At 53.5% G+C, this 19,126-nt stretch overlaps 11 protein-coding genes across 11 annotated transcripts; 6 read left to right on the forward strand and 5 right to left on the reverse strand.

Moving 5' to 3' along the window:
- Positions 1-503: 503 nt before the first annotated feature.
- Positions 504-2,418, forward strand: SAICODRAFT_4390 (acetyl-CoA synthetase-like protein; the record flags this gene model as incomplete). The annotated part of the gene is made up of 5 exons (XM_019168754.1): positions 504-578; positions 636-751; positions 805-940; positions 993-1,065; positions 1,115-2,418. 5 exons carry the CDS (start codon positions 504-506, stop codon positions 2,416-2,418), a joined length of 1,704 nt encoding a protein of 567 aa, XP_019027311.1.
- Positions 2,419-5,194: 2,776 nt separating this feature from the next.
- SAICODRAFT_74538 (glycoside hydrolase/deacetylase) lies at positions 5,195-6,331 on the forward strand. Its single transcript, XM_019170936.1, has one exon. It carries the CDS (start codon positions 5,349-5,351, stop codon positions 6,312-6,314), a length of 966 nt encoding a protein of 321 aa, XP_019027312.1. The 5' UTR covers positions 5,195-5,348; the 3' UTR covers positions 6,315-6,331.
- Positions 6,332-6,863: 532 nt separating this feature from the next.
- On the reverse strand, positions 6,864-7,463 carry SAICODRAFT_68571 (acyl-CoA N-acyltransferase). Its single transcript, XM_019170404.1, has 2 exons — positions 7,253-7,463; positions 6,864-7,200 (listed from the first exon to the last, which is right to left on the reverse strand). The coding sequence occupies exons 1-2, from the start codon at positions 7,395-7,397 to the stop codon at positions 6,887-6,889; spliced, it is 459 nt and encodes a 152-aa protein (XP_019027313.1). The 5' UTR covers positions 7,398-7,463; the 3' UTR covers positions 6,864-6,886.
- Positions 7,464-7,662: 199 nt separating this feature from the next.
- On the forward strand, positions 7,663-8,769 carry SAICODRAFT_4393 (pfkB family carbohydrate kinase; the record flags this gene model as incomplete). Its single annotated transcript, XM_019168756.1, has 2 exons — positions 7,663-7,674; positions 7,723-8,769. The coding sequence occupies 2 exons, from the start codon at positions 7,663-7,665 to the stop codon at positions 8,767-8,769; spliced, it is 1,059 nt and encodes a 352-aa protein (XP_019027314.1).
- A 140-nt stretch (positions 8,770-8,909) lies between these two features.
- Positions 8,910-10,307, reverse strand: SAICODRAFT_32640 (translation initiation factor eIF-2B subunit gamma; the record flags this gene model as incomplete). Its single annotated transcript, XM_019168219.1, has 1 exon — positions 8,910-10,307. One exon carries the CDS (start codon positions 10,305-10,307, stop codon positions 8,910-8,912), a length of 1,398 nt encoding a protein of 465 aa, XP_019027315.1.
- Positions 10,308-10,489: 182 nt separating this feature from the next.
- Positions 10,490-12,474, reverse strand: SAICODRAFT_63266 (uncharacterized protein). The gene is made up of 5 exons (XM_019169979.1): positions 12,383-12,474; positions 12,164-12,324; positions 12,094-12,112; positions 11,912-12,039; positions 10,490-11,852 (listed from the first exon to the last, which is right to left on the reverse strand). The coding sequence occupies exons 1-5, from the start codon at positions 12,423-12,425 to the stop codon at positions 10,539-10,541; spliced, it is 1,665 nt and encodes a 554-aa protein (XP_019027316.1). The 5' UTR covers positions 12,426-12,474; the 3' UTR covers positions 10,490-10,538.
- A 323-nt stretch (positions 12,475-12,797) lies between these two features.
- On the forward strand, positions 12,798-13,189 carry SAICODRAFT_86824 (uncharacterized protein; the record flags this gene model as incomplete). Its single annotated transcript, XM_019171455.1, has 1 exon — positions 12,798-13,189. Exon 1 carries the CDS (start codon positions 12,821-12,823, stop codon positions 13,187-13,189), a length of 369 nt encoding a protein of 122 aa, XP_019027317.1. The 5' UTR covers positions 12,798-12,820.
- Positions 13,190-13,272: 83 nt separating this feature from the next.
- Positions 13,273-14,556, reverse strand: SAICODRAFT_32642 (uncharacterized protein; the record flags this gene model as incomplete). The annotated part of the gene is made up of 1 exon (XM_019168220.1): positions 13,273-14,556. The coding sequence occupies one exon, from the start codon at positions 14,554-14,556 to the stop codon at positions 13,273-13,275; it is 1,284 nt and encodes a 427-aa protein (XP_019027318.1).
- A 110-nt stretch (positions 14,557-14,666) lies between these two features.
- Positions 14,667-15,764, forward strand: SAICODRAFT_74550 (Tricarboxylate/iron carrier). The gene is made up of 2 exons (XM_019170937.1): positions 14,667-14,920; positions 14,975-15,764. Exons 1-2 carry the CDS (start codon positions 14,686-14,688, stop codon positions 15,724-15,726), a joined length of 987 nt encoding a protein of 328 aa, XP_019027319.1. The 5' UTR covers positions 14,667-14,685; the 3' UTR covers positions 15,727-15,764.
- Positions 15,688-16,688, reverse strand: SAICODRAFT_28446 (short-chain dehydrogenase/reductase-like protein). The gene is made up of 2 exons (XM_019167152.1): positions 16,412-16,688; positions 15,688-16,351 (listed from the first exon to the last, which is right to left on the reverse strand). Exons 1-2 carry the CDS (start codon positions 16,634-16,636, stop codon positions 15,782-15,784), a joined length of 795 nt encoding a protein of 264 aa, XP_019027320.1. The 5' UTR covers positions 16,637-16,688; the 3' UTR covers positions 15,688-15,781.
- A 125-nt stretch (positions 16,689-16,813) lies between these two features.
- On the forward strand, positions 16,814-19,117 carry SAICODRAFT_51765 (POPLD-domain-containing protein; the record flags this gene model as incomplete). The annotated part of the gene is made up of 2 exons (XM_019169093.1): positions 16,814-18,634; positions 18,722-19,117. 2 exons carry the CDS (start codon positions 16,814-16,816, stop codon positions 19,115-19,117), a joined length of 2,217 nt encoding a protein of 738 aa, XP_019027321.1.
- Between the last annotated feature and the right edge of the window lie 9 nt (positions 19,118-19,126).

The raw sequence follows: 19,126 nt of genomic DNA on the forward strand, positions 1-19,126 counted from the left end.
ATTACTTCGTGTTCTGTATCTTTGTGTTCGCTGTCGATACGTTTCTCCTTCGCCATGCTTCAAAGCTCTAAAGAGTCCTTGATAAGCTCCCCTACCTACAAAACAACTCTCCTCTGTGTTGGATGCTCTCCTGGACTGGTCTGCTAGTAAGAGTGAATTTTATAGCTACGACAAAGTTCACAGGCGTGGGAAATTACCTTCATCGAGAACAGACGTGTCTTTTAAGCTTTTCGTTCTCATGCCTGCAGCCGCAAGTATAGCAATATCATGACTGGTTTTCGATAGCCAAGGTGAGATAAAGCCTTGAGCTTTCTCATGGGGGTTAGATTGGGTACACCCGCGTGACAGCTGTCTCCGCACTTTAATACCGGCAATTGAGCCGAGCGATCACCGAATGGCAGCAGCTGAACATACGAGGACGAGACGGACCTTTAAATAGAGAAGGCCGGCACGATCAACTCAGAAATACTACCAAAACAGCTGGAAAGGTCTGACTTGCTAAAATGGATCCGTTGACCACCGTCATTGGGATCGGTCTCTCCGCAGCCTATGCAGATGCCAAGTGGCACTTCTCGAAGGTCCGTTTCATGGGATGAACTCTCTAACTGAAATGACAGCTGACATGGCATGGACAGGATATCCAAACGAAGCTCATTGAATTCTTATTTGTTCGGCGCGTCGGGCAGACCATCACGGAGAACGCGGAGTATATGAGCTTGTACGGCGTACTCGAGAAGCAGGATCCTATGAGGTGTGTACTCGCTCACCGCCGCACGCAAAATGTCAGCCAATGATACAATACAGAGATGCCCTTTGGTTCGAAGGCCGTACGTGGACGTATGGCGAAGCGAAGGTTGAAGTGGACAAGTTGGCCGCTTACTTCTTGAAGCGTGGGTTGAGTGCGAAGGAGAGAGCTGCTGTGTTTATGACGAATACTCCTGTAGGACATCGAAGAGCTTTTATTGGACACGAGAATGCTGACTGTGGCACAGGAATTCTGGTTCACTGTCGTGGCTATGACAAAGATTGGCGTGACTGCTGCCCTGGTCAATTCAAGTCTGCGAGGTAATATCACTACGACTTTTCTGGCAGAAGGTGTCTAACAATTCGACAGACGAAACATTGATTCATTGCATTGATCTCGCCGATGCGAAGCTCGTGATCGCGACGCCTGATCTTGCTCCCCATGTCTCCTCCGTCATCGACAGGCTCAAGTCCAAGACACCTGCTATTTCTCTTGTTCACTCCTCCTTCAGCAACTCTCAGCCAGTGACTGGAGTGGAGTCAGTGATGATGCAAGACCTCCCTCCGTGGAACTTGACGGAGTGGAAGCGTCCTGTAATCAAAGGTGACGACATCACCTGCCTGATTTACACCTCCGGCACGACTGGCAAACCTAAAGCATGTGCCATCAAGGCTGCGTTCACGATGTTCGTCTGTTCCCGCTTCCCATTTGATAACAGCATCCCTAGGACATACAGTGCTCTTCCACTTTTTCACGGTACGTGCTTCTTCACAGGAATGTGCAACATGGTGGGAAACGGCGGCTGCTTCTGTCTCGCACGCCGCTTCTCGACCAGGAATTTCTGGAAGGACTGTACCGAGTCCCGCGCGACACGGATTCTTTATGTCGGTGAACTTTGTAGGTATCTTGTCGCGAGTTCGCCCTCGGAGTGGGATCGGAAGCATCAAGTCACTGTTGCAACTGGGAACGGGATGCGTGCGGAAGTGTGGGATAGGTTCAAGGAACGTTTTGGGGTTTGTGAGATTAGAGAGTATTATCGGTCTACGGAGGGTGTGGCTAAGTTTGATAATTGGTCTTCGGGATTATGGGGAGCGGGGAAGGTTGGACATCGGGGGCTGTTGGCGAGGTGGTGGGCTGATGATACCATTATTGTCAAGTTTGACGCGGAGAACGAGCGGCCCTATCGTAATCCGAAGACTGGGTTTTGTGTGAGAGCGAAGCTTGGTGAGGGCGGTGAGGCTCTTGGGAAGATTCAGCCTTGGACGCCGTTGGCCAGATATCTGAACAATGATGAGGCGACCGAGGCAAAGATCATTCGAGACGTCTTCAAGAAGGGCGACATCTACCAACGCTCAGGCGATCTGCTGGTGATGGATCACGACGGATGGGTAACCTTCATTGATAGGATTGGCGACTCGTATAGGTGGAAAGGCGAAAACGTCAGCGCAGGCGAAGTACGCGATCATCTGAGCACGATCTCTGGTGTTCGCGACGCCTCCGTCTTCGGTAGCAAACTGGAGGCGTATGATGGCCAAGTCGGCTGTTTAGCATTGACTTTGGAGAAAGGTATCGACGTAAAAGGGTTCATGTCTGAACTTTACGGACATTTGAAGAGGAAGGGTCTTCCGGAGTATGCTTTACCGAGGTTGGTAAGGATTGTTAAGGATACGTAAGTAGTTTCTGCTGCAGTTTCCCGCTTTGCCGCTCAGGTGAAAGGCAAATGACACATGGACAGTGAAACTAACCGAGGACTGCGAACGTAGGATGACGATGAACGCTAGTTTCAAGCACGACAAGAATACACTGAAGTCACTCGGATTCGATCCTGAGGCCAATACGAATCTTGCAGCTGTGGCAGATCAATTATTTTGGTTGGATGGATCACAGTATAGAGGCTTAGATTCAGCCGCGTGGATGAGAATTAAAAGTGGGGAAGCCCGATTGTGAGGTTTTGGAGACATGTAGAGGTGGTGCCGGAGTCTGGCAGACGCGTGCACGGACCAGTCGCACAACTGCAGGTGTAAACGACATCCGTATTCAGAAATTCTCCGGCGGCTGAATTGCCCATGTGTCAAAGATCGGTGGTATGGTTTGGAAACGTATCGGTAGGACTCTAGAATGGAGGCGCTCACACAAGCTTCCTCCGACAAATGTCCATCGGCCATCGGCCAGCGGGGGGCGATTGGTATTGCCGCCTTAGGGTTATGCCATTCATTCATATCCGTTCCCGTCCTTCCATCTCCAGCATGCGGGTCTGGCCCCAGTAAGTTTGTGTGACAGAGGCCCAAGCGCGTTTTTTCGACGCGACTCTGCGCGAAGGACGAGCCGTTCGCATTAGCACTGTGTGAGGCTTCCTCGCGTGAAACCCAACCTCTGTCCACCCGAATTTGGTAATCGTCTCGGTCTCGCTCGTCCGATGTCTGTTTAAATCTTGGGTGGCAGCTGGCCCGCTCTTGTGCAGCCTTTCCCCCATATCCGCGACGTTTTATAAAACTTGGGCTCGGCCCTTTGCACTCTATCGACCCGGTTTGATCATTCCTCGGGTACGATGAAGTTCTCGATACTCTATACCACTCTGGTGGCCCTCGTCCTGGTGGCCCTTATGGGCTCTGTTGAGGCAGGGAGCCCGAGGCTGCAAAGACGTGAACCTGCCGCAACACCCACTGTTGCGCCGACCGCGACGCCTACTCCTACCGGTACCCCAACTCACGTCCTCGCGAAGCGGGCGACTACTACTTCCGCATCAGCGTCCTCTGTCACTGGCGGCTATACCTTGGTCTTCTCCAGCAAGACCGCTGCCGTCCCAACCACCAAGTCCTTCATCTCCTACGCTACTCAGTCCGCGTACAGCCCTCAAGAATGTGCAAACACCTGCTCTAGCACCTCCAACTGTGCCTTCTTCGATGTCTTCAAGGCCGACGGCAGCTTCTGGAGTGGTATCTGGGCTTATGTCACTTCTTGGTTCGGTGGATCTGGTAACAACTACACGCCTTACTGTGCCATGTACTCTTACGTTGGTTTCGGTGCCAGCGATGCCACCGATACCAGTGGTAGCTTCCAGGACTCTGCTGGTTACGCGAATGTTGCTGCCTTGAACAAGTTGCACGCTACGACTTCGACTTCCACCACTGCGAAGACCATTTCTTCGTCCACGACGTCCATCACGACGGCCTCGAGTTCGACCACAACCACTTCCAGCTCGACCACGGCTGTGGCTGCAACCACTTTGTCAACGACTGCCGTAGCGATTCTTGACGCCAACGCGCTCATTGCTGCCGCCTCCTCGTCGTCCTCTACGGCTGCTACTTCCTCCACAGAGACTACTACGTCGTTCACTGAGTCTTCAACCTCGACCGATGCCGCTACTACCTCTACCGAGACTTCGTCATCGCTTGACTCCACCTCCACCACTGAGGTTTCTACTCCCGCTATGTCCCCGGATGCCACCGCCTCTACCGAGACTTCTAGCTCTGCTACCGAAGAGATGACCACCACCACCGATACTCCTACGGACAGCAACAGCACCACTGACTTTTCCACCCCCGAGTCGACCACTGCTGACCCCACCACGGATGCTTCAACCACTGAGACTAGCAACACTGATGCAGCATCCACAGAGGCCAGTGCTACGGATTCTGCTGCGACCAGCTTCGATGCCAACGCGTTCGCTGTTTCGCTTACCTCGACCGACTCCTCCTCCTCTTTTGAGACTCCGTTGATGAGCCCGGATGCCACCACCACTACTGATGCTTCCAGCACGGACTCAACCAGTACTGCTACTACCACTGATGTCTCTACTCCGGCTATGTCTCCTGACGCCACCACAAGCACCGATGTTACTACCACTGATGCTTCTTTGACCACGGATGTCTCCACTCCAGCTATGTCTCCCGATGCGACTACCAGCACCGACCCCTCCAGTACCGATGCCTCTTCCGCCTCAGTTGAGACCCCATCGATGAGTCCCGATGCCACTACCTCCGCGGATTTCTCTACGGATACTCTGGCCGCTGCTTCCGTCGCCAGCTCCACCCAAGACGCTTCCAGCAGTGTCACATCCTCCTCGTCTTCCTCTACTGCTTCCTGCATTAACTCTTACGTGCTCTCCCCCGACATGTCTTGCGGTGCTGCCAACGGCTACACTTGCCCTCAAGGCTTGTGTTGTTCGCAGTTTGGTTGGTGTGGAAACACGGACAGTTACTGTGGCGACGGAACTCAGGTTTGCTTCAACGGTACCATTACCGCCACCGCGTCTGCTTCAGCGAAGTCCACTGGTGTTGTTTCTCCCGACAACTCCTGTGGAGGAGTCAACGGTTACATCTGCCCCAATAGCATGTGCTGTTCTCAGTTCGGTTGGTGCGGCTCTAGTGACAGTTACTGCTCGACCGGTTGTCAGGATGCGTTCGGATACTGTGATGATGAATCCTCAAGCTATTCGTCAAGCTCTTCCAGAGGAACATCGAGCTGGAACAAGTCTGGCAGCTCAGGTTCCTCCGCTTCGCCTGATTTCACTTGTGGTCCCAACTCGGCTGGTAACTACACATGTGGTGATGACTACTGCTGTTCTGCGAATGGATGGTGTGGTACCGATGATGCTTACTGTATGGTTTCGCTTGGTTGCCAGAGTGGCTACGGAGAGTGTGATGACGACTCTGACTCTGACTCGTCTACCTCAAATGCTTCCATTACTGGCCAGTGCGGTTCTGGCTCTCCTGGGAACTGGACCTGCCCTGACAGTCAGTGTTGTTCCGGCGCTGGTTGGTGTGGTACTGGAGCCGGCTACTGTGACCTTGTTGCTGATGATTGTCAGGCCGCCTACGGTGTTTGTGATGCAGAGTACATTCCCTCTGGAGCCAACACTTCTTCCGTTGACCGTACTCTTCTTGGCTCCGTGCCTTACGGTACTTGGATTTACGACTGTGTCACGGCCGGTGAGGTTGCTGTTACGTACGACGATGGACCTTACTTGTACACCGATGCTATCCTCGACCTTTTTGACCAGTACAATGCCAAGGCCACCTTCTTCATTACCGGTAACAACATTGGCAAAGGACCCATTGATGACTCGACCTACGGATGGGACACCATCATCAAGAGGCAGTACGCGTCTGGTCACCAAATTGCTTCCCACACCTGGACTCACCCTGACTTGTCCACTCTGGCCGACGCCGACATGGCTGAGCAGATGATTTTGAACGAGATGGCCTTGCGTAACATCATTGGGGTTTTCCCTACCTACATGCGCCCGCCGTATTCTTCTTGCGAGGACAACTGTCAGAGGGTTATGCAGAACTTGGGTTACCACATCGTCGACTTTGACTTGGACACTGATGATTACAACAACGTTGAACCTTCTTTGATTCAGAATTCTAAGGACATCGTGGCTGAGTACTTCGACGGTAGGGAGGTTTCGTCGACATCCTCTCTTGTCATTGCGCATGATATTCATGAGCAGACTATCAACTTGACGTCCTACGCTTTGGAGTTGATCAACGCTGCTGGATACAAGATGGTCACTGTCGGACAGTGCTTGGGTGATGACCAGGCGAACTGGTACCGTTCCAGTTAAGGATTTTCAACAGTGATAGATATATATTCTTCTTTAGTCTTTTGCTTGAGCAGTAGATACGCTCGCACCTCCTTAATACCTAAGTTATACAAAGTTTCTCTTAGGTTTTGCTCGGCCCGTTGCCTTCAGCCTCAGTGTCAGTCTGTAGGTGCGTCTTGGACCGAAAAGACACAAACCCCTCAACTTGGGTTCTGTTCACTTTAGCCATCATTTGCGTAATTGTACCTTGTCTGTTTATCCCATGGTCGATACCGAGCTGCACTGCAGCGAACCCCGCGTCTCACGTGAGCTCGTACACCTCGATGCCCAGCACGACGACAACGAGCTTTGCGCCGCAATTCAGACGGTTCACCAAGAGGCGACATCCTTGAACACACTTAAGCGACATGTTGAAACGCAAGGCCGAGACGGTGGAAGAAGAGGAGGACCTCAAGATCAAACAAGAAGTGGCAGTTGAGGTAAATCATTATTATGCCTGAATTTAGGTATCCTGAGAAGCAATGCAAAAACGCCAGCGCCGCAATGAAAATAACCTCCGTCGTAGCTCGTGCTCTTCCGTCCCCGTAGCCAGCTTACTCCATCACGGACCGAAGAAGGTAAGCGTCTTTGTCAAGAGCCCTCTTGTAATATCCATCTATCATCTCAGCAATCTGGAATCCCCTTGCTTTATACCACTCTATCGCGTTCTCATTCGAGGTCTGGACATGTAGCTCGACTTTCGCAGCCCCCCTTTCTCGTGCTTGTAGTAGAACGTAATTGTACAGTCGTGATCCGATTCCTAGATGACGGTAAGGTGCCAATACGCCAATGGCCAAAATGTATAGGGTTGACGAGGATTCATCGTAGGCATAGCGGACGACGCCGACGCAAGTGTCGTCGTGAAATGCTTTGAATGCGCGTCAGATGTGAACTCAACTGCAAAGATGTGAGTGACTTACCTAACCTTGCCAATGAACCGATCTTCAAGCTTTCCTTGTAATACGCGTCCGCGAACGCGACTGGGAAGAGGACTTGGTGCAGTCTCTTGAAGGATTTCAAGGTGTCGGGGGTGAGATCACGAAGAGTAATCGCGTCTGGAACCATTGCGGAAGCTGCCGGCCACTCGAACAAGCACCTGACGGCAAAGAAGTGGGGATTGACAAGCGAGGTGTAGATGGACGAGACAGCGTAGAAGAGCGTCGATCGAGAGTCTCCAGCAAATGTCGACGCGTTTGCATTATTGTTCCCAATTTGGCAAGACAGCTCCGGATAAACTCGCGCAATGCACGTGATGAACGTCGACGTCGTCGCAGCAATTACCGGCAGTTGCGTGCATTATAGACTCGAGCTCCTCGATCCATACCACAAAATGTCTGGCAAGGTAGGTTAAAGCTGCTTTTCATGAGGATAATTACTGACTGTTCTTTAGGAATACGTCCTCTTCGGTCTTGGAAACCCTCTCCTTGACATTCAGGCCAACACTGGCACTGATGTCCTCGAGAAGTACGGCCTCAAGGCCAACGATGCTATCCTCGCCGAGGACAAGCACAAGCCTATTTACGATGAGCTGATGACCAAGTATGATGCCAAGTTCCTCGCTGGTGGTGCTGCCCAGAACGCCATGCGTGGTGCCCAGTACGTCCTTCCTCCCAAGTCCACCGTCTACGTTGGATGTGTCGGTAAGGACAAGTTTGCTGAGCAGTTGCACGCTGCCAACGAGCGTGAGGGTTTGAGGACCGAGTACTTGGTTGACGAGTCCACCCCTACTGGAAAGTGTGGTGTTGTCATCACTGGTAACAACCGCTCCCTCGTCACCGACCTTGCTGCTGCCAACAACTACAAGCTCGAGCACTTGAAGAGCCCTGAGATCTGGAAGTTGGTTGAGAATGCCGAGTTCTTCTACGTTGGTGGGTTCCACTTGACTGTCTGCGTTGATGCCATCAAAGCTCTCGGTGAGCACGCTGCCGAGACCAACAAGACCTTCGTCATGAACCTCTCCGCTCCCTTCCTTTGCCAGTTCTTCAAGGACGGCATGGACGCTGTTACCCCCTACTGGGACTACATCCTCGGTAACGAGTCTGAGGCTGCTGCTTGGGCTGAGGCTCACGGTCTTGAGACCACCTCCGTCCAGGAGATTGCCGAGCACATTGCTGCCCTCCCCAAGGCCAACAACAAGCGTGAGCGCACCGTCGTCTTCACTCAGGGTGCTGAGTCCGTCATTGTCGCCAGGCCCGGAAAGGAGACTGTTGTATACCCTGTTCCTAAGCTCTCTGATGACGAGATCGTCGACACCAACGGTGCTGGTGATGCTTTCGCTGGTGCATTCTTGGGTATGTTGGTCAAGGGCGAGTCTTTGGAAACTTGTGTCGAGGCCGGTACCTGGTTGGCTCAGCTCGCTATCAAGGAGGTCGGTCCTTCTTTCCCTTACCCCAAGCACGGCTTCATGAGCAGCAAGGCTGGTATTGTAACTAAGTAAAAAGTTTTTGGCGTTACTTTGTGATGGGTGCTGCAGCTGTACGCTGCGAGCGTCTAATGCTTGAAGGAAGAGCGCGGGAACACGTGTATGCTAGAATGTTTTGTGATTTTGTTTAGACGTTTCTATGACTGCAGCCATAGCTAGTCGGAGTCCGAATCCATCTCCATATCCCTAAAATCGACCAATTTCTCACCCTTCGCCTGGAATCCCTCCTCGACGACAAATCCACCACCAACCTCACAATTCGTCAACTGTGCCTTCGATCCAATCCTCACGTTCGTACAAACCGTACATCCCTCAATCTTCGCGCCGTCCTCAATCACGACCCGGTCCATAATGATAGAGTTCGAGATCTTGACGTTACGGCCGACGACACAGTGTTGACCGATGATGGAGCGCTTGAGGGATGTGCGTTCGTCGACCTTGGAGTGTTCACCGACAAGGGAGTCTGTACCGACTTGAGCCTTGAGTGAGACGTCTGCGGAGCCGGCGATACGGGCATCTCCGAGAGTCTCGCCGTTCTGTTTTGCGAGATGTCGGTTGAGTTCGGCGTACGATGCTGGAGTATTCGCCCGTGCGCAGAAGTCGTTCTTGGGATATACCAGAAGTGAGATCTTGATCGGGTTGCCGGCATAATCGTTACCGAGGGAGTGAGTCGTGTTTTGTTGGGTAGGAAGTAATGGTGGGGAATTTGTCCGCGTCAACTCAGCCATACCCACCTTCTCAACCAACAGCGACTGGTACTGTGCCTTCGCTAGTAATGGCATCAAGTCTCCCTTAATCGACGAGATTTTGTCGTTCCGTGCAATCAAATCCAACACCCACCTCTTAAAGATGTAGACATGCGCATCCTGCAACTTTGTCGACACCCGTAATCTCGGATACTTCCACAACAAACTCATCCGAACCTCCAGCTCATCCTCCACATCTGCCTCAGCTTTAACATACAACAACCTCTTCTTCTGATCATCGTACCCAACATAAAGCATATTCTCCGTATCCTTTGGTGCCGCATCTCCTACCGGTGTGTAGTAGACCGAGGTCACGGTCGGAGAGTGTATTCGGTGAAAGTCGAGAAGAGCGTAGGGTTGCATATCCATCACCTGATCCGTCGACAATACCACGAAATCGGACTTGATCTTATCCTTCAGAATCCTGAGCACATCCGCCGTCCCAGCCGTCTCCTCCGCGTTCGATGGTGCTTCCAGATTCACTTTGATTTTCCCTTCGTATTTGTATTTGAGCCACGCTGCGATTTTGTCTTCGGCTTCTGTTTGGCATACGACCATGACGTTGCCGAAACCTGCTTTTTCGCACCACTGGAGGGGGTACCAGAGCATTGGTCTGTTCGCAACAGGCAAGAGCGCCTTTGGTAGATTAGACTCTTCGGTGAGGGGATAGAGCGAGTTTCCATAACCGGCCATAATGATTGCGGTCAACTCATGACTGACTGCGGATGTGGTATTTGTGTTCCATCGTTGACGTGACAAAGCGGCGGCGGGGGTGTCGCTTTCCTGGAGGGCGGCGAACGAGTTCATATTGTCGATGGAAGATCAAACAGCTGGACTGGCTCTTTGATCTGGCGTCACGACTCAATCCGAACTTTCCGAACTTTCCGCTCACGGATGACTTTGGTACCCTCGAATTCAGGCACATGTACCGTTGCACGTGATGGCCTACCTTACGAGCGCGGGACTTACGTATACGTAGTAGAAATTGTATTAGTCTTCATTTCTACCATCACACAAACGCCTTCTGATACCTATTCATCATCCCTCCCTCTTGACAACCCCCAACCCCGCCGCCTGCGCAGCCTGTACTTGCGCCTGAGCCTGTAACGCCGCATTTAATCTCGCCTGAATCGCCGGCGGTATCGGAATTCCCCTTGAACGCTGCACAGCGACCACGTCCTGCAACTGCTGGATCGTCATATTTGCCAGAGCACCCTGCGCTTGTGCCGCTGAAGCACCAACACCGACACCGGGGCCAGCGCCGGGGATGGGTTGACCCATGTTTGCGCGGGCGCGAGCGATGGCGGCTTGGTGGGCTCGAGCGGCTTCTTGTGCGGAGAGGGCTGTACCGGGGGTTCCTGGTCCTGCTACCACTGGCACCCCGGGTACGCCAGCGGCGGGTTGTCCAGGTAGATGGAGAGGTGTACCACCCTGCTGAGCGGCGAGATGGGCCTGTGCTTGCGCTTGCGCTTGAACCTGTGCTTGTGCTTGAGCCTGCGCCTGTTGCTGTGCAATCTGCGCCTGAATCTGTGCCGCTTGCGCAGCCTGAGCTGCTGCTGCCGCCTGTCCCACACCCTGCCCTTGCCCACCAGCCTGCGCCGCATTCGCAGCCTGAGCTTGCGCTTGCGCCGCAGCCGTATTCGGACGGCCTGCTTGAGTGGAGGCGATCCTTGCTTTCTGCTTCTTCCTCCATGCCTCGACAAACGCCATCCTCCCAAATGCCGGCTGAAACTCCCTCTTCTTACCCTTCCCGCTCCGGCCACCACCACTAGCAGCCCCAACCCCATACTTCTCATCCATAATCAACATGAGCCTCTCCTCCTCCTCCCGCTCGGCCTCTTCGTCTTGTAGCGCATGCGACGTTCTCTTTTTGCGTGTCGGTGGTGGAGGGGCGAGTGGGAGGATTGATTTGAGAAGGGATGGGAGGGCCGAGGGGTGCGGGAGGGGATCGAGGTGGAGAGGGGGCGAGGTAGCGAGGAGGACGAGGGATTCCATGCGGAGGGAGAAATCGTCATTGACGCGGGGGTCAGTGTAGTCTGACATCAGACACATATCTGCCCATAAACTTTCTGCGGTTGGGTGGAGGACGGTTGTATAGGTTCGTTCTGGGCCCGTACTGCTTGCTGGTCGTTGGGGGGGTTGAGAGGCGTTTATGTGCGGGGAGGGGGTGATGTGTTCGTTTGAGGGTGGTGGTGCTGGTGCTTGGATGTTAAGTTGGGGTGTGTGTTTTAGGGGTCGGTGGTCTTTGATTTGGACGATGAGGCAGCCTTCATAGAATCGGATACGTGCGTCACGGAAGACTTCGACGCAGTCTGGTGGGATAGTTTCGAGGCGGATGTGTTCTAGGATAGACTGTATGAAGAAACCATCAGCCCAAAAGTCTTGGAAAAACATAGGCTTTTCCTCCACACCTTCATAGGGCTGTTGTATTGAAAGTTACCGTCTTGTTGTTCGAATCGGAAGTGTTGCTGGTGGAGGTGGATGATCAAGCTTGGTGGAGCATCCTTATACCGCTCGAGGATGTTTTTCGTTGTGGGTGCTGAGACCTCAGTTAGCATAATCCCATTGTACACCGTGATACGGCAGTCCATACGTGTATTCGGCGGCGGCATCTGTATCATGCGTGTTAGCTGAGCACTCAAGTACAGAATTGATGACAATACCTTCTGCTGCATCCTCAGCGCCGGATCAATAGCCCCAACCCCACCCATCGGCGTTGCACCCCCCTTCGTCTTCCTCCTCTCCATCAACGACTTGTTCTGTGGAGTACCAGCCGGGATCTTCGACGCATGCGCCGGTACCTTCGTAGCCTTCGGTTTAGGAGCTGTTTGCCCGCAAAGTCAGCCACCATTAGCCATCGGAAAGATGTTCAAGTAGCAGACCTTTCATGGCAATCGGCCTCTCGGAGGCAAACTGGCCCATCATCCTGTTTGGTCCCTGTCGGTGATGTATGCCAGTTACCCTCTGTTTACCTTGAAGGCGGTGAGGTCAGGGTGTCTACGAGGCTACTGCAGCCCAAGGCACTGCACTGTACTGTACGAGTGCTCCCAACCACCACCACCACCACAGGCTGCTGCAGTGGACTCCAGTGGACCATGATGATGCGTCCATCGCCTTGCTGTTTCCGATCCTTATACCGCTTGTTTAGTAGTACCGTACGGACATCACTCACTCGAGAAGGGTTCGCCGCACGGCCGCTACCACTGCCACGACGGGTCGACGTCTCCCGCATATCGAGAAGATACCTCCAGCAACACCGTTTAGTCGCAAACACCGGCGTTGAAATCACACATCCAAAACTCGACGATAAAGGTCTCGCCATGTCTGTCGATATCCTCCCAAACGCGATCGCGCAACTACAACATATCCGCACCCGCGACGCAAATCCAGATTTGATGCTCCGAATCCTCGTCGAATCGGGCGGCTGCCACGGGTTCTCCTATAACCTCTCCCTCATCGACCCGAAATCCGACCCGATCGATCCCGAAGAGGATTCGATCATGTCTAAAGATGGTGTGAGCATGGTCGTGGATGAAGTTTCATTGGGGTTGATTAGTGGGAGTAAAGTGGAGTATGAGCAAGAGTTGATTGGGTCGGAGTTTAAGGTGAAGGATATTCCGGGGGCGGCGAGTGAGTGTGGGTGTGGGGTTTCGTTTAATTTGGATTTCTCGAAGGCGGCGAAGGCATAAACCTTCTACACTCCACCTAATACAACATTCGAATCATCATTATTTTTATGCATATATGCTCCTCCCGCTTTACTTTTCTATCCTCAACGTCCCCTCCCACCCCTCTTCTTCGGCTTCTTCCTCTGGGGCTTCTTGTCCTTCGTAGCCATCGCCTCCGTCAACTCGATCTGCTCAGCCGCGGTGCTATCACCCTCCTCCGCATCCGCTACGTCTCCATCACTGCTCGATTCCTCGACTGCGGGGGTCGGGGTAGCGGGTTCGGTTACCGACTCTTCCGCGCTGACATCGCTCTCCATGTTCGCGTCTTTTCCCTCCTTCTTGTCATCTTTCGTGGACTTGTTAGAGGTGTCTTCAGAGTATGCGAAAGCAGCTTTCAGTTCCCCACGAACCAGGGCAGTCAAGACAACCGACAACACACACGCCGGACTCAAATACAACAGCGCAGGCTGCGCCCTTCCAGTCGTATGCATGACCCCCACCGTCGCCGCAAGTCCCAATACGTACCCCGTCATCGTCGCCCTGAAATACGGTTTCGCAAACTGTCCCTGGCGGGCACGGTGTTTGTAGTATTGGATCCGTGGGAATCGAGCGTGGTAGTTGTAGAGATCGAAGCGGAGTGCGAGCGCGATGAAGATACCGGGGATAACGATATCTCCCAACCCCAAAATGGTGAATTGATACTTTGCAGCCATGATGTCCCGCGGGAAGAGAATTTTGATGGGGACGTCGAGGCCCTTGGCTACGGTGACCATCACATCCGTCCCGAACACGAAAAAGATGTCGTAGAAGAATAGGCCGGCGAGGAGAATTGATCCCGTTTTAAAGGAGTCGAGGGCGAGGAGTTGGATTGCGTTCGTGGCGAGTGAGAGGGCAAAGATGTTTGCCGCGATCCAGTGCTTGCTCCATGAATAATACGCTGTCAGCGCGCACGCAAAGATGATCGCGGGGAGGTGCGCGGGTGTGAAGCCGAGGGAGGTAAAGACTTTTGCGCGGTGGGTGAGGATGAAGCGAATCCTGTCGATGCGTTGGGGACGGAGGAAGGAGTTTAAGATCGACGCGGTAGTTTTGGTGACGCCGAAGGTGCCGACGAGGGAGAAGTAGAGGGTGAAGAGGAAGTTAACCCATTCCCGACCGAGGAACTTGAAAGCTGCGTACAAGGTACAGAGGACCGCGCTCCCGAGGATTGGGAAGATGTACGCGTCGGAGGAGGACAGGGATTCAGTGTCTGGCTCGTCATCGGAATCACTGTCATCGGCGGATTGCTGTTTCTTGGGAGCCGAGGAGGGTCGTTTGAGGGAAGCGTACGATCCGTAGTAGATTGGGACGACAGCCAACGTGCCGATGACGGCGTAGGCCAACTGGATCATTTCCAATTGCATTCAATATTGTCCCGTTGCAGGTCAAGTCAGTCGAGGGAAGACGGAACTTTGGTGGCAATGCAGGGGTCCGCGACCCACCTCCAGAAACTCATCCTCCAGAAACTCACCAAAATAGAAATGGCCACACAACACGAACGCTCCCTCCCACCAAGTCGCTATGACCTCGACACCTACGTCGGCCGCGTCAGGCACATGATGGAGATCACTGATCCACGGACCCTGTTCACGAGTGCACAGCAGCTCGACCAGGCGAAGAAGTTGATTGCGCATTATAAGGCTGGGAAGATGTCCGGGGAGATGACGGAGGAGTTGTGGCAGGCGAAGAGACTTGTTGAGTCAACGCTGCATCCTGGTATGTCTCCTTCATCCCTCACGTTCACCATGCAACCGCTCATGACGGTTGTAGATACCCAAGAACCCGTGTTTCTGCCCTTCCGCATGTCCTCCTTCGTCCTCACAAACCTCGTCGTAACAGCCGGCATGCTAACACCCAACCTCGGAACAACTGGCACCCTCTTCTGGCAATGGGTCAACCAATCCGTCAACGTCGCCATCAACGCCTCCAACGCCAATAAATCATCTCCACTCTCCTGGAGCGAGGTCGGAAAGTCATATGCGGTTGCGGTCTCGGCGAGTTGTGGTGTTGCGGTGGGGTTGAATAGTATCGTGCCAAAGTTGAGGGTTAGTCCGAGTGTGAGGGGTGTGCTTGGGCGGTTGGTGCCGTTTGCGGCTGTTGCGAGTGCGGGTGCGTTGAATGTGTTTTTGATGAGGGGGTCTGAGCTCAGGAATGGTATCGATGTGTACGCACCCAACGACCCGACTACGTCTCTCGGCAAGTCGCAGTCTGCGGCACTCACGGCTGTCGGAGAGACAGCCATCTCTCGCGTCTTGAATGCATCCCCGATCATGGTTATCCCACCCCTCATCCTCATGCGTCTCCAACGCCCCGGAGGTTTCTTGGCACGGAATCCCAGGATCACTATCCCCACGAACATCGGGTTGATTTTCGCTACGAGTTTGGTTGCGTTGCCTTTGGCTGTTGGCGTGTTCCCGCAGAGGCAGAAAGTGAGTGTGGGGAGTGTCGAAGAGAGGTTCAGGGGATTGAATGATAAGGACGGAACCCCGATCACGCAGTTGGAGTTTAACCGTGGTATCTAAACGATAGACCCCCGAGAGTAGAGGAGGAACAATGCATTCACATTTAGCGTCATCATCACCACTGCACCCTATCCCCCTTCCAATCATAGAAATTCCCACCCATCTCATCCGTGTACGAATTAACCACCCCCATCAACTTCTCCGCCGCATCCTCCGGCTCAAACAACTTGCCCTCTGCGACGTTTCCCCAAAAGTCCTTCGAGAAGTCAGTCTTACACGTCCCTGGATGTAGCGTAATCGCCCCGGCCTCATACTTCTGTTGCTTTAAATGCAGGTGAAACGTATGCACAGCTTGATTAACTCCCGCCTTCGAAGCCCGATACGAATACCACCCTCCACTCCTATTATCGCCTATCGACCCCACCCTAGCGCTCATCACCGCCCACACTGAACTGTTCGGTACACCGTGTTCCTTCTCTAGTCCGTTGGGGTGATCACGGCGCCGGGGGAGTAGGGAGGAGAAGTGCTTCATCATCATGAGTGGACCGAGGGTGTTTACCCGGAACGTGGAGAGTGCGTCGGAGTAGGAGATGGCCGAGGGTGAGCGTTCGGGGTGGAGGATACCAGGGGTTATGAGGGCGAGGCGGAGGTAGGTGTCTTTTGAGGGCGGGAAGATGGCCTTTACCTGTGGCCTCTTCAGGTCATGTTCGTTCTTTCAAGGGCAGCATGGGAATGATTGGTTTACCTTTTGGGTTGCGGCGCTGATGGTATTTTCTTCCGTCACATCGAGGTCGAGTAGATGAAGTCTATCCCCTGCACCCTGAATACCCTCGGAAAGCTTGTCATGGACTTCATCCAGTTTCGTCCGTGCTGTCGCGACGATCGGGAGTCGAGTCGTCTTGAGGAGATATCTTGTCAGGGCAAATGAGATACCCCTCGACGAAGGTGATACGAGAATGTACGGCGGCATTTGACTTATCGCTCGTTCACATTGTCTGCTTCACGTTGACCATTTGTTGCTGCGCTGGTGGTGAGGTCACAGGCTCTTCCCAATTCGGCACAAAGACCCCGGGAACGTAGACTTTCTGATCTCGTCCCTCGGGTCTCACGTGCGCCCAACAACACCCACTCCCCAGATCCCCCCCCAATGTCGGACCAGCCCTCGAAGAAGCGGCCGTTTACGTCTGGTACACAGGCTCAACAGCGTAAACGCGCAAAAACATTCGATGCGCGGCATATCGCTACAGAGTCCTCCTCGCTGGCATTGAAGGATGGTGTCCTGGACGTGCACACCTTCGTGAATAGCAGGAAATATGAGATTGACGCATTGAAGAATGCGATGAAGCGGAGTCGGACTGCGGGTGCGCAGAGGGCGTTTCAGAGCTTGCCACGGAGTATGAGGAGGAGGGCTGCGTCTCATGACGTGAAGAAGATCCCGAAGAGGCTGTGGGAGCGGGCAAAGCGCGAGATGACAGAAGACAATACTCAGGACACTAAGGGAAGGAATGGAGGGAAGGGTCCGAAGGGGAAGAAACGTCTGCGGTCGCTCATTGCGAAGCGACTATACAATATTGGAAAGAAGCTCGCCAATGCATCGCAGCCGGATGAGGATTATGACGAGAAGGTTCAGGTTCCTGAGTTGAAGACTGTCAAGGTCCGTGTTGGAACCAAGTACCACAAACGCCAGGTCGCGAAGACGTGGTTACCGACGCACATGTACACCTCGAAGCGAGCGCACATGACTCAATTGTACGAGTACTCCATTCCAGTCAAGCCAACGGAGAAATCGTATCGACCTACGCATAGGGCAAGCTTGCAGAAAGGGTGCATTGTCTTCGATCAGTCCTTTTATGCAACCTTCTTCTTGCACGGTGAGGAGGGAAGCTTGAAGAAGGTGCTTACAGGGGTCTGCGAGCCGGGCACGGGAGTGGATAAGAACCGGTATGCTGTTGGAGGCAAGGTATGGGAAGGATGGGTATATCACGCGCATTCATACCCCAAGCGACCCATTGGACCCGCGACTATCTTGTGGCGTCCGTCGGATGACAACGCGAAGAGATCCTTGATGATCCGCATACACCCGGCCGCGTTCCGCGAGCTTTGGGATGTGGTGGCGGAGCTCGTAAGGCAAACCACGGATGTTAGGATGGAGGATGCGCGATTTGCCATGGGTTCTTTGGACATCGTGGGACCGGGTGGTACGGAGGCCTTGCAGGCCGTTCTGCAGCTGACCTCAGGTTCGAACACCTCGGATGCCGCGAAGATCTGGGAGAAGTTCAACTCGGCTACAGATGTCAAGAGTCTTCCATTGGGTGCTGCCCTCGATCTTCAGGTTAACGATCCACGACTGACATTCCCACCACGCGCACCGAGTCAAGCTGAACGCGTTGGTACGACAAAGGTTGGCAAGCTCACTGATGTTTTGGCAAGTTGGCCGCAGCAGATGTCAGGATGCCTGTGGTCTCTCTTTGACCGTACAACGTGGAAGCCTAAGTTGGCTACCGAATCTGAGTTGAACAAGCGTCGTACCGCAGCTGGTCCCGGAGTCCCTATCGTTGCTACCTCTAATGATCCGACTATCTCTATCATCCTTTTGAAGACATCAACGCCTGTCTCCGCATGGACAGTTCTTGCGCCTTGCGACGTGATTACCCACTTTTTCCGTTGCTTGATGCACTATCCCGCTGTCCGCTTTGGTGGCCTGGAAAACTATCATCAACTCACTTTTGAGCGTTCGACACCCAACTTCCCGAATGATTTCTCAGGCACGGAAGCAGGATGGAGGTGTGAGGAGGACGCCGGAAGGAAGCGGAAGGAAGACTACGAGAAGAAGCCTAAGGCGAAGAGGGTCAGCTTTGAGAAGGTCTTTGAGAGCAGTGAGGGTGCAGAAAGAGGTGAAGTAGGTGACCCAATGGTTTGTGACTGGAAACTACTTCAGGGAGCAAAGAGCGACGAAGATGCCATGGAGGTTGACGGTAACGTCAAGATTAACGAAAAGCAGTGGTTGCTGAGCCCATCGCTGTGTCGCAAGCTCTTGACTTCTGCTGGAGAAGAGGGCGTGGACACCGGCAATGCGCTCATTCCTGTACGCGTTCACCTCCAGCATCGAGGATCGCCCGCTGCGAGAGCAAGAATATACAGCATCCCTAAAGCAGATCTCCCTACATGGACTGCGCTTGCCTCTCGGACCGATACAGCAAAGCCAAAGGCAGGTACCCCTGAGTACCCGGCGTGTCCCTCCAAGGAGCACCTGATCGGATTCATCTCTACTGGAAACTTTTCCTTGAAGGAAGGTAAGGGTGTCGGCGTCGGTGCTGTTGCTTTTAGTAAGGTCGCGAATGAAGTGCAACGGGACGGCAAGCAGAAGAAGGGCAATGCCTGGGGTTGGTGTATCGTCAGGGACGTGGGTACGGATGTTGGAAGGTTAGCTCGGTGGGACGTGGTTGAGTAATGTAGCAAG

This window comes from Saitoella complicata (genome assembly GCF_001661265.1).
Source record: "Saitoella complicata NRRL Y-17804 unplaced genomic scaffold SAICOscaffold_1, whole genome shotgun sequence".
NCBI classification, from domain to species: Eukaryota; Fungi; Ascomycota; class Saitoellomycetes; order Saitoellales; family Saitoellaceae; genus Saitoella; species Saitoella complicata.

What these genes read in the sequence shown, in the direction of transcription:
- SAICODRAFT_74550 (XM_019170937.1), top strand. Translation starts at nt 14,686, where the DNA reads ATGGCCACACAACACGAACGCTCCCTCCCACCAAGTCGCTATGACCTC. An exon ending in TGAGTCAACGCTGCATCCTG is followed by an intron (nt 14,921 to 14,974) that starts GTATGTCTCCTT and finishes TGACGGTTGTAG; the next exon opens with ATACCCAAGAACCCGTGTTT.
- SAICODRAFT_63266 (XM_019169979.1), bottom strand. Translation starts at nt 12,425, where the DNA reads ATGATGGGCCAGTTTGCCTCCGAGAGGCCGATTGCCATGAAAG. An exon ending in GAGGCCGATTGCCATGAAAG is followed by an intron (nt 12,325 to 12,382) that starts GTCTGCTACTTG and finishes GCGGGCAAACAG; the next exon opens with CTCCTAAACCGAAGGCTACG. An exon ending in AATACAACAGCCCTATGAAG is followed by an intron (nt 11,853 to 11,911) that starts GTGTGGAGGAAA and finishes TTCTTCATACAG; the next exon opens with TCTATCCTAGAACACATCCG.
- SAICODRAFT_68571 (XM_019170404.1), bottom strand. Translation starts at nt 7,397, where the DNA reads ATGGTTCCAGACGCGATTACTCTTCGTGATCTCACCCCCGACACCTTG. An exon ending in CGGTTCATTGGCAAGGTTAG is followed by an intron (nt 7,201 to 7,252) that starts GTAAGTCACTCA and finishes GCGCATTCAAAG; the next exon opens with CATTTCACGACGACACTTGC.
- SAICODRAFT_28446 (XM_019167152.1), bottom strand. Translation starts at nt 16,636, where the DNA reads ATGCCGCCGTACATTCTCGTATCACCTTCGTCGAGGGGTATCTCATTT. An exon ending in TCAGCGCCGCAACCCAAAAG is followed by an intron (nt 16,352 to 16,411) that starts GTAAACCAATCA and finishes AAGAGGCCACAG; the next exon opens with GTAAAGGCCATCTTCCCGCC.
- SAICODRAFT_74538 (XM_019170936.1), top strand. Translation starts at nt 5,349, where the DNA reads ATGGTTTCGCTTGGTTGCCAGAGTGGCTACGGAGAGTGTGATGACGAC.